General features: G+C 36.8%; 1 protein-coding gene across 9 annotated transcripts in view; it reads right to left on the bottom strand.

Annotated features, from left to right (window-relative positions):
• Positions 1-12,979, bottom strand: part of dgki (diacylglycerol kinase, iota) — a 268,192-nt gene that overhangs the window by 21,601 nt on the left and 233,612 nt on the right. For 8 of the 9 annotated variants that reach the window (XM_051933240.1, XM_028805890.2, XM_028805906.2 and 5 more), the window contains 3 exons: positions 12,353-12,453; positions 5,455-5,534; positions 2,210-2,257 (listed from right to left, as the gene is read on the bottom strand). In XM_051933240.1, coding sequence (XP_051789200.1) covers positions 2,210-2,257; positions 5,455-5,534; positions 12,353-12,453 — 229 coding nt within the window. The remainder of the gene's footprint in view (positions 1-2,209; positions 2,258-5,454; positions 5,535-12,352; positions 12,454-12,979) is intronic. The other variant, XM_051933243.1, reaches the window with a different exon arrangement.

The raw sequence follows: 12,979 nt of genomic DNA, 5'->3' as shown, positions 1-12,979 counted from the left end.
AAATGTTAATGTTTGACTGTTTAATAATTTATACACTTCTTATATCTTCTTCAAATTCTTTTATCAAAATGTTTTACTACTTAATAATTAATATTTATATAATTTCTATTTATTGTAAGTGCTCTTTATTTGTTCAAAAATAACATTGGTAATTAACAAACTTATTTTATAAATACTACATTTTAGTTTTTTTCCCTTGCGCTCAGTGAGCGAAGCCACTGGGTAATCAGCTAGTACCATATATGCAAACAATACCCAGTTTTCAATTTCTAGGTAAACCTTTCATTTACCGTAAAAAAACATTTTGCCTCCAGAAGACTGAATAGTTTGAGGTGTTTACTCAACAGGTTTCATGAAACACTGTTTAGATGTTTTGGTCCATGCCTACTTGGTATTGTCACCCAGCTCCTGCAAATTTTTGAACACAAATTTATGCTCCAAACTTCTTATTCTATCTCTTCCTAAAGTTGATCTGTTGAGTGGAAATCTCAGGATTGTGCCAAATTTTCGATCTTACTGAAGTCACTGTCATATTCATGGACCCAGCTTGATGATGTATGTTTGGACATTGCATATTATTTGGCTAACACTATCCATTTGAAACAGGGGAGATTGTTGCCATAAAAGGGTGCTTCTGGTTAGCAGTAATATCCACTGTAAGTAGGCTGTGGCCTTCAAATGATGTTGTAAGAGACATTGTGTGTGCCAAGAAAATATTCTCCACACCATGACACTACCACCATCTGTTAGTACTACTGGAAAATGGCAGGATGGTTACATTGAATAGTGCTATTTATACCATGAAGCTATTTATGCCAGATTCTATAATGACCATCTAAAGGACCTTCTGACATTATATACACAGCAGATAGTGAGATTCATCAGACAGGTTGTGAATTTTCAAATCTTCAGATGTTCAGTTTTGATTATTGCACATCTAATGCAGCCACTTGTTGCCGTTCTGAGCTGTCCACCTGCTGCTATATAGCCAATCTGCATGAAGATCCCAAAAGTGCTGTTATCTTATTATTTGAGTTTTATTTGTTACTTTCAAAGAATCTGGCCACTCTGCTCTGACATTTCTCATAAACAAGGTGTTTTTGCCCACAGAACTTCTTAGACCAAAGCATGGTCAATCTCTAAAATCTTACGTCTTGGCATTTCTAGTGTTTATTTGACCAACAATTAAACCTCTTGACCACGTCTGCATGGTATTTAATTTGAGTTGAAGGCTATTCACATTCACAAACTACCATACATTGTAAAGTGGCCAGTGGCCAATACCTTTGTATATTTATACAGTATATTATATATACAGCATGGTTATCATTTCCCTTCCTGATCAGAAGGCTGGTATATTTGAAGGATAGGGCGAGACTGCCAGGAACTATGAGCTACTCCATACACTGAGTGACAGCATTAATCCGGCATAACTTCTATTGGGACACTCACAGGTGTTAGTTCTGCAGTGTAGTCCTGTTGGGATCCTCAGGGGCCACTGGGGGTTGTTACTGGGAGGATGCTCCCCTGCCAGCTGGAAGTTCTGCTTGACCCAGATATGCTTCCTGGGTTTGATGCTGACATGCCAGAAGTAATCATTGGTGAGGTGACAGGCTCATTTTTTAAGCTATGGGTGTAAAGGTCATGGCAAACACTTCCTATTCATCTGAGTTTGTGGATATATACAAAAGAATTCGCCTGCCTTTATTTAGTTAATGTTTGTGATAAAAACAACTTCTACTCTATGTATTTTTGACAACAATTTTAAGTTTAGATTTTTGGCTTCACAATAGTGTATATCTGACATTCCAATGATGAATCTTGTTTGTCTTTTGGCTAACATCTCTTTTTCTAGTTTCTTATATAAAAACTTTTCTGTCAATCATTTCCTGGCAGTATAACATCACCATCTTAAATTCTCTTTTATACAATTTTATAAGATATATCATGAAACCAAAAATCTTGGGTTCGTAGTTTTTTATTATGGGTTAAAAATGTTTTCAGTTGCCAACCTTCAAAAATCACATTCAGGTTTGCTTTAATTTTTACATGTGACATGTTAAGTACAAGAGCCAGTTAATATGCAATACAGTTGTTTCCAGCATATTCTTTCACTCTAATCCTTTGTTCTTAATATAGCTGGCTACTTTAAATTTCTAACGTAACAAAAATATATAAAAATTTGAAGGTTTAAGTATGAAATACTTACTGGATAATGCACTTGTAGTGAATCTGAAGAAGACACCGGGTACAAGTCCTGGAAAGTGAAAAATAACATTAAACTGTTCTGTAGTTGGGATATAGCGGGTTGGTTAATGGGTGGATGGATGTTCTGATGGTATTGTATCACTGTCACTAATCCAAGGAGATATGCAGGTATAAATTTTATTGTACTACTGTATGTACACAGGACATAAAACTCTAGGAATCTTTATGTACAAATTAAAAACTAAAATATTAAGTGGAATCTGGCAATTTCTGAAACCACGAAATATATATTTGTTCAGAAAATACACTTTAAAGAACAGAATGTATCATGCATGTCTGCAAGAAATTATAGAAAATATCGGATCACATTTAGTCACTCCTTCTAGAAGCTTTCCCATCTCTCCCTATTTCTTCCTTATAAGTAAAATGAGGTGAGAGCCTTTGATCTACAGAAGCAAATTTTAAATTTAAATGTGTAAGTTGATATCAAATTAAACATAATTGAGTTAATATAAAAAAATTTAAAATAGCTGGGAATATCGAAGAAGGAAAGGCATACCGATATCTGTTGGAGTTAAACAATAGGCCAACAGGCTCAGAATGTAGGTGTTTTATTTTCTTAAAATGTAAGAGCATTAAAACGTCCATGGCTTATTATCTAATTAGATATGGGTTGACAACAGTAATTAATTAGAGAGGATAAAGGGCATTTCATTTAAGAAATTAGTTATGATTTTCTGTCTTAACAGATTAGAAAATTTAGAACTTACTCCTCTGGGTTTGATTGATTCTGCATTAATGTTTGTTTAACGAAAAGCTTGTCTAACAAATCTGAATCTTATTTGAATTAATAAAATTATTTTAGGTTCTTCTGTCCAACAGTATTTCAAAATTTACCTTTTATGATCCATGTAATACTGACAGACATAATCATTAATTTTTTTTTATTAATACCAGCCTATATTGGAATTGAGAATAATAAAACAGAAGATTATTTAAAACAGATACAACAGTAATCAATGCAGGCATCATTTTGAGATTTAAAAAAAAAGAAATACCAAAAGTAAAGCGAAGTATCTGAGAATGGGGGGAGGCAGAGATGAAGTTAAGGAAAAAAACATTATTATGGACTCATAATGGGCATGTAAAGGACAGAAAACAGAAATGGCCTTAGCAGATCATAGGAGGTTATTCTACATTTATAGGTTACATTTTAGGATACATCTTAGTTTAAATGCATATCAATCCAAAAATAGGAAAGAGGCAGTGTGAAACACCTTATAATTTATTACACATATGAGAAATATGAGAAAGCCTGATTTTTCTGCATAGTTATCTGTGAACATCTTTATTATTATTTTTGTTATAATGTGAATTTTTTCCCTACTGAACATTGATACATGAACTGGTATTAATGTTATGTGCTTAGATATGTATAATACAGTATATGTACTGTATAATAAAACAAACTATAGGAGAGATATATTTTTCTCCATTTTGAAATTAAATTGTTAACATTAAAACAATTTATTTTTCGCTCTTGACTACTTATTTATTTTTTATTTTGTGGCTTTGGGAGATACGGTATGTGGTTTTAATAATAATCTCTCTATTATAAAAAAAATCCTGGAGAGAAACAGTAGGGCGTCGAGATGTGATCTTCACGTTAAGATCACAGAAGACAGTTAAAAGACCTGCGAGGACTTTAAACATGAGACTTTGTGCCAAGAGATTGACCCAGGACCGTCTCGCGATGACGCAGAACATGAGATTCTTGCAAGACACGCCTTACTTACAGTCAATATCAAATAAGACAACGGGGCAGCAAAACATTCAGTCATGTGAAGGATTTGAGCACACACAGATCCATGGTCTAAGCGCATATCAAGCGTATAAGGACAATACGTCAAAAATGAAATGTTGACGACTAAGCGAAGAAGAAAGCAGCACGGAGAAAAGAGACTCAAACGCATTGGAGTGAAAAAAGAGCAAAAAAAAAAAAGTAATCTAGGTGCAAATTCAGAAAATAAGGAAAGCAATTATAAGCACGTAACAAGTGGAATTGAAACAAAACACGTCCAATTGGGCTCAGAATTAAAAGACAGAGTAAAAATCAAAGTAGAACTTCATAAACACGTTCACAAATGTTGGTGCTATACACACAGAGCAGATTATGAAAGCAGTGGAATTCAAAAGGCTCAAAAAAAAAAAAACGTATGCACGATACAAATGTGGAGAAAGTTAAAGAATATGAAAGTAGGAAAATTAGAAAGTATAAAAAAAAGAAACTAAAGATCGCAGTAGTGCAACAAACGGAAATTATTACTCGACAAAGGGAAAATAATCACCAGGGACCAGGTGTCATTGAAGAAAAAGCAGGACAAAGAGAGGTCAGAAATAAAGGACAAAGTAGAAAACAAAGTAAAACGTCATACAGAGGTTACAAAACAAAGGGGCCAAACACATGCAGAGCAGGTCGAGATAATGAAAACTGGAATTCAAAAGACTCAAAAAAACGTAGGCGCGAAACACATGCAGAGCAAGATACAGAATATGAAAGCAGAAAAAAATGAACAGTGTCAAAAAAAGAAAGTAAACATCGCAGTAGTGCAAAAAAAAAGAAATTATTATTCAGAGAAATAACTAAAAGGCGAATAGAGATCAAATATTTGGACACCGGTGATATGTTAGAAGTATGCAAATTTTGTAAGGCTTTGAAGTTTAAGTCAGAGAATTTCAGAAACGTGTTTTACCTCACATGCATTTATTGGTTACTTTGCAAAAAAAATTATTAACTGCTGATGATGTAGATCGCTTTGTCTGTGCTGAAATTCTAAACAGAGAAACCTATCCTGAATTATGGTACAAAGTCATTAAACACATGTCTCACTGACCTCATTTAAAAGATTCAGCATATTGGGACTTAAAAGATTCCAAATATTGTTTTTACACAAGTTCTGAAATAAAAGTGAAGCTAATGAAATAGCAACAATTCAAAGAAAAAAATATCTTAAAAGTGTGTATCTGGAAAAGCAAAAACGGGGGTTGGCGAGCAAAGCAAGCAGGGGACGAAGCCCCCTAGTAATGATAATAATAATAAAAGATTGCCTAAATTACATGACACTTATTAAAATTGAAAAGAAAACTGATAATCTGTGTTTAACTTAGACTCAAAATAAGCTTTCACTTTAATTTTCACTACATCTTGTTCTGAGACTCTTTTCACACAGTATCTTGAATTTTTACCTCTTGAAGACGGTTGATGTAGAGTCTGCAGGTCTCAAGATCACAGTCTCCTCGTATAACAATGATTCCCACAGGGATTGCTAGGGAAGAAATAAATGACTGATGAAAACAAACCCAAATGCATTCTTCTTTTAATTCAGTTAGCATTTGTTAGATTTTCACTATTTTAAAAGCAGTAATAAATTAACTTTTAGCACAATTTTGATGACAACACAACATTCAGTCCAACAAACTTATCAATCAAATTCACATAATTTCTTCAAAATAACACAGTCAAGCTCTGAATGTCATTAAAGTAGGACTTTCTAGACAAGGTCTTTTAATTCATTCCATCTCCTGAGGTGTACTTCAAAGTTTCAAATCTGCCATTATGCATTCAAATCTAATATTTTCCTTACTACATGTAACACTTGCATTGTACATGTACATTTACTTACATTAAATCTCATTTGCTACATCTCTGCCCCTTAATTCTCTCCTGGGCCATCTGTAATGATTTAGCTGAATCAACATTATGGACTTCCTCCAAGTTTAGTATCACCTGCAAACTTGACTAACTGGAATTTTATATTTTTTTCAAGATTGCTTATTTACAGTATATTAAAAAAGTAGCAACCCCAGCATTGATCTCTATGGATCATCTTTTTTATCATCACCTAAGGCAACTCTGAAAATGTTTGTTCCTGGTGTTTAAGTTAATTTTGTACTGTGTACACACAGTGTGTTGAACTCCCACTTCATTTAGTTTGATCACAAACCCCTCATGTGGGAATTTCTCTAAAGCTTTTGGAATATCCATCAATATCACATGCACCTCTCTGCAAGTATACGTTTCTTCCTCGTATAATTCCAGAATATTAGTGAAACACAATCTTCCATGTCTAAATCTACAGTCTATTCACTAATTCATCTTTACTTGCTTTGTAATACCTGATTTTTTTCCTTTATTAATTACTTCCAATGATTTACCTGTGATGTACATCAACCTTACTAACCTATAGTTACTTATATCAGACCAATCACGTTTTTTATACAGTGGAATAATATTTGCTAGCTTCCAGTTGTTATGTACTGGGCTGAAATTGTGTGTATTTCATGTTTAATTGTTGTTATTTCTCATTTTAATTTCTTTTTTATCTTTGTGTTTTTTCTGTTGATTTCATGTTTGATGTTGTAATTATGTACTGTTGCTTTAAATGTAGTTATGTTCCTTAGTCTTTGTGGGCGAAACCCTAGGAGGAGGGGCCACCTTGACATTACTACTCCTGAGCACTCCCTCAGGCTATTTATGCTAAGTGAGACAGCTCAAAAGTTGGGAAGCATTTGTGTTTGGTGGTGAGTATTGCTATTTTTAGTATTGAACTTTCTGTTTTTTATTTTTTCATTATTTTTGTTTAATCGTAAGGATTCTAATTACTAGTCTGTGATCTGGACTTTGTTTATTGTGGATTGATTTTAAGTCACCTCCAGTATTTCTCTTTTTTGTTTTTTGATCTTTTCTTTGTATTTCTGATATTCTTGTAATAAATGTTTAACTTATAATGATTTTTGTTGCTCTTCTGTGCACAAGCCAGAGGTTGATGGTTACCCTTTTCCTTGTGGGGCTTTTGTTGTGGATTTTCAGATTTTTATGCTCTACCTGAAGCTAGCAGGTGCCTTTGAAAGACGTATGGTGAGCCTCTGCTAGCAGTCCAGATAGGTATGTGGCCTGCTTCAAAGCTGTTTTTGGAGGCCACGTCTATTTGGCCTTGAAGGAAACTCTATTTATAACACCAGTTCTTAGGAAAAGAAACATTTAAAGTTTAGATATGAACTCATTGAACTCCATAAGCATATTAGGATAAACCTGAAAGGACAAAAATCCAGGAAATGTTCTTAAATGAGGTAGCAAGAAATCACAAATGTTGCTAGGAATGAGATAGTTTGCTCAAACAAAACTGAAGCAGGGTGAGACAAGTAACACAGTCAATCCATCCACCAAGTACATATCTAGGCTGTTCCACTAATGAAATAAGTTAGAACATTCAATTTTGCTTAAGGAACCCTTCATGTTGGTTGATATAGGACACACTGATAGAAAAGAGCAAGCCAGGAAAGAAACCCACTAGAACAATGCCAAGTCAGCGGACACCAAGTAGCACAACACCCTCTGCTAAATCAATATTGTAACTGTGGAGGTTTATTTGCAGTACATGAGGCACTTTCCAGCATTTACATCAGTATGGTTTAAAAATAATGGATTTTATAGATAATATTATTAATTTATCCATTGTTTTCTTTTCATGCACATCTGGTTGAGGATTGAAAATTGGTTTCTATAAAGGCAAAATTGGGTGGTGGCAGGATCAACTCTGGACATGGTAGTACTATATCATTGGGCACATTCACGCACACACACTCTTGCAGTTCTTTATACTAGTGAGATTTACAGTGTCATACGTGTGATTGGGAGACACCTGAAGGGCCTAAATGACTTCCATGCCAGACCAGGGTGTGGTGGGGTGTGCTGACTGTCTCTCTCAATCTCTTAAAGACCATCCATGGGAAATCCTGCAGGGTACCGGCGCCATTGATGACGTCACTTCCATTTCTGGAGCCAATGAAGACGTCACTTCCGGTCCCAAAGACATCACTTCCAGTTACGGCCCCAATGATGTAATTTCCTTTACTGGCCTTTAAAGCCGCCATCTTACCTCAATAACATTAGTTCTGTTTTGGACTTAAATCTGTGAACAGCTCTGTTCACATTAACTCATTTTGCAGCCATGGAACAATATACGGGTGGCTGCCCCAAACCTTCATGATGTCTGTGATTCATTCTTGTGACAACAGACAGCAATTAAGCTAAGATACTCTTATTGGCCAAACATGTGCATCTGGAGAAACAGCTAGGCAGACATGAGAAACATGTGTAAATGCCACAAAGACAGTGCTTGGCCAAGATTTGAACCCAGGATTCCAGAGTTGTAAGGCAGCAGTACTGTGTAGTATTATTTATGTTGATTTAAATATGAGAATTAAATTTGAGCATTCACATATCTGTGACATACTGTAGACATTTCAGCAATTGTTTATACAAATTTGACATCTAACTGCTAAATGTTATTGTTGTTTACAATGGTATTTTGTCCATCCATCCATCCATTGTCTCCCGCTTATCCGAGGTCGGGTCGCGGGGGCAGCAGCTTGAGCAGAGATGCCCAGACTTCCCTCTCCCCAGCCACTTCTTCTAGCTCTTCCGGGAGAATCCTAAGGCGTTCCCAGGCCAGTCAAGAGACATAGTCCCTCCAGCGTGTCCTGGGTCTTCCCCGGGGCCTCCTCCCGGTCAGACGTGCCCAGAACACCTCACCAGGGAGGCGTCCAGGAGGCATCCTGATCAGATGCCCGAGCCACCTCATCTGACTCCTCTCGATGCGAAGGAGCAGCGGCTCTACTCTGAGCCCCTCCCCTCCTTTAACCGCCACCTTATCGTGGTGGAGGGGTTTGCGTGTCCCAATGATCCTAGGAGCTCTGTTGTCCGGGGCTTTATGCCCCTGGTAGGGCCACCCAAGGCAAACTGGTCCTAGGTGAGGGATGAGACAAAGAGCGGTTAAACAATACCTACTATGAAGAAAAACAATTTTGGACGGCGTTTTCCCTCGCCCGGACGCGGGTCACCGGGGCCCCACTCTGGAGCCAGGCCTGGAGGTGGGGCTCGATGGCGAGCGCCTGGTGGCCGGGCCTGCACCCATGGGGCTCGGCCGGGCACAGCCCGAAGAGGCAACATAGGTCCCCCTTCCCATGGGCTCACCACCTATGGGAGGGGCCAAGGAGGTCGGGTGCAGTGTGAGTTGGGTGGTGGCCGAAGGCGGGGACCTTGGCGGTCTGATCCTCGGCTACAGAAGCTGGTATTTTGTACATTTCTTTAATTTTTACAATAGATTTCCATGCATTCATTTAATTTTATATTAAATTCCATAACATATTCTCCCTCTTACTCCTTCAATGTTTATGTAGTATACTGTATATAATAGCAGAGGCCCCAACTTGTAAGTCATCCAGATAATGGACAGATGGAGCAATAAAGTAACTAAATAGTGTATATAAATAAGCAAAAGGCAATGGTCAGGATATTTTTGCTGTCTTCAGATATCTGTTTTGTACTGCACTGAATAAAGGTGCATTATTTTAAATGAAGTTTTACCTAAGACATTATCCTCAGTTAAGTTTTATGGTTTTACACTCTTGCAAAGAACACTCTAGGCAACATCCTGTCTGCCTTACCTAAATCATCAGATACTTTACTACAACCCCTTTCAGGCTGCACAAAAGCCATACTTCTGGGTATCACCAAATTCCTCTGACACATGGGCCTTCACTTTAGCCACTGCTGCAGCTGTCACTTTCTTGGCCTGCTGGTATTTCTTAGTTATACTAGATATCATCTTGCTAACCCTACAGAGGACTGAACAGCTTCTCATTGGTGCCAAATAGTGTGACTTGTGGAAACCATTGTGACAGCCGTCAACTATCTTTTCGCCACAAGTTCATGCAGCTTTCCCCAGTACTAAGGTCTTCAATTAAATCCAAGTCACTGACCTCCCAGAAAAGGTCTTGTGGAGCTGTGAGTTCAACTCGAAACCAGAGGCATCCACTATCAATTCAAACTAAACACACTCTGATCTTTTGAGTCTAGAAGATCTGTGAGGCAGATGAAAATGACCACCAAGTAGTGATCATCTTAAAAGTCATAAAACTGAAAAAGAGTCCAGTACAAGAAGAACTTTTTTGGATTACGTGGTAGAGGCTTTGGAGGATTATACGAATAGAGTGGAATAGTAGCAGAAAGCTGTCCGTTCTGTAGGTTTTGTCTTTGCCATTTCCTGAATAAAATTTGATATGGACCATTCTGCTCTTTGCTAGCGCTTTACCCCTCTAACATCAATGGCTCTGTATATGAGAACATTCAGGTGAGGGGATATAGCAAGCTTTACTGTACATTGCCTTTTATAAGTATTTAGACCCTTGACTAATGCTCCTGTTTTTAATGAATAACAAATCTTCTTCTTCTTTTGGCTACTCCCGTTAGGAGTTGCTACAGTGGATCATCATTTTCCATGTCTTCCTGTCCTCTGTATCTTGCTCTGTCACACCCATCAAATGCATGTCTTCTTTCACCACATCCATAAACCTTCTCTTAGGCCTTCCTCTTTTCCTCTTTCCCGGCAGTTCTATCTTTAACATCATTTTCCTGATCTACCCAACATCTCTCCTCTGCACATGCCCAAACCAACGCAATCTTGCCTCTCTGACTTTGTCTCCGAACCATTCAACCTGAGCCGAGCCTCTAATGTACTCATTTCTAATCCTGTCCATCCTTGTCACACCCAATGCAAATCTTAGCATCTTTAACTCTGCTACCTCCAGCTCTGTCTTCTGCTTTCTGGTCAGTGCCACTGTCTCCAACCCATATAACATAGCTGGTCTCACTACAGTCCTATAGATAGAAATGTTGTTCTGTGTGTCATTCTTTATTTCAAAGCAACAAAAATAAAAATTATTATAATTTTTTTATGTAATATTTATGTTAAAGGAAATATTATAAAGAAAAAAGTACATTTGTTGCTTACATAAGCATTCTGTCTCTGTGCTATTGAAGCTGTAAGTTTACACAGGTAAAAAACAATGGCATATCAAGCACACTATGACCCACAATAGGTATCCACCAATTAATCATTTTATATAACTGATACATTTTCTTCATAATAACAAAACAGAGAAAGGACCATTATTCAGGTTGTGAATCTGAACAACAGAGCATTTTAAAGAAGTCAAAAGCATAAATTAGGAAAAGTTGCACAAAAGAGTATCCAAGTGTTTGAATGCCCTCCCAATGGCCACTTTAGCCTCAATCACCAGGAAGTGGACTACCCATTTACTGCCCGTAAAAGATTGTTCCTGAGAAAACAAGGAGACACATAGGTGAAACCACAGAAAGGCCAGCAAACACTTTGAAGGAGCTGCAAGAAGTTGAAACTGAAGATGTGCCAGTCAATCATATGAAGAACTCTACATAACACTATGTATGTAGTCTGTAAGTGAGAGTGGCACAAAAGAAACCATTAATGGTGCTTATCAAATTCATGAGAATGGTGCACTTGTGACATTAGGAAAGGTTATTTGGTCAGATAAAGCCAAGACAGTTGGCCAAAGTTCCAAGAAATATTTGTGATGCGTATGTAACACTATCCACAAATGTAAAACTCCATCTTAAGTGAAATACAATTTGGAAGAATTATGCTGTGGGGATGATAATTAGCAGGGATTAGGTATCTGGGTAACACAGAAGGAAGAATGTATGTACAAATACAAAAAATAGTGCAAGTGAACCTGTTTAAGCCACTGTAAAACAACATGGGTGAATATTCAGCTTTTGGTAGGACAGTGGCCCTAAACACAAGGCCAAAGTAAATTTGGAGAGACTCAAGGACAAAAAGGTGAATGGCCTACAACTGAGTTACAACTGAATCTGTGATATCATGTAAAAATTGTGGAGCACAAGCATCACCCAGCTAATCTATACAACCTTGAGGAAATTTGCCTGGCAGGATCAGCCATCACTGCCTACAGCATGCAAAGCTGGGACATACAGTACTTACTCCATTGCTACAAAATGTAGCTTTACAAAATATTAAAGTCTTGGGATTGAAATCCTGTTTCTAGTGTATAACTGTATTTCAATCATAAGGCATAAGGTTGAATAAGAAAACAATGTTTATAATAAAGAACCTAAGAAGAATAATTAATCATTTTTATAACTGCTGAACAGGGAACATGCCCCCTATAACTTTCTTGGATTAATGCACTCTTTATTTTTGTTTCATGGTATTACATAATTGCTTCTCGCCTTTTCACTTACATATTTCTCGCAGTCGGTTTTTGTCAAACTGCAGAACTTCGTAATCATTGAGGCTAATTCTGTTCACTCGAATCCGCAAACGTTCAGGAAGAGAATGTGGACTACAAAAAAGGACAAAAAGAAAGAATGATGAATAAAACACTCGAAGTTCACGTATAATTAAATACATTATACAGATAACATAAGCTGTGATTCAAATGAATTTATTATTTAATAATAAATTAATCTATCATGATCTTGAATGTTACAGCATGAAAATAATAACTTTTGTGATTGATGCTCAGTATCAAAACACATGTAGGAGAAATCTTTACACATACAGTAAACAAGAGCTGAATTTGTAAACAGTCTAATATATTATGACATGCTAATAGTATTATTTTCCTTCAATACTGCTCATCTAATGCAGTCACAATTTTTACTTGTCTATATATTCTGTTATTTTCATGCCCTGTCTTTCTTAGATGTTCCAGTACTATTCCATGGTTACTGAAGCCCATTAAACAACAATAATATATTCTTTTACATGGTAAAAGCTGAATGTACTACTGTTTAAACAACATGCAGCTGCTCAGCCATTACTACCATTCAAATGATCAAACACTCGGCCTCCTTGTGTAATTCAGG

This window comes from Erpetoichthys calabaricus, chromosome 1, assembly GCF_900747795.2.
Source record: "Erpetoichthys calabaricus chromosome 1, fErpCal1.3, whole genome shotgun sequence".
NCBI classification, from domain to species: domain Eukaryota; kingdom Metazoa; phylum Chordata; class Cladistia; order Polypteriformes; family Polypteridae; genus Erpetoichthys; species Erpetoichthys calabaricus.
This window is presented reverse-complemented; position numbering and strand designations above follow the sequence as displayed.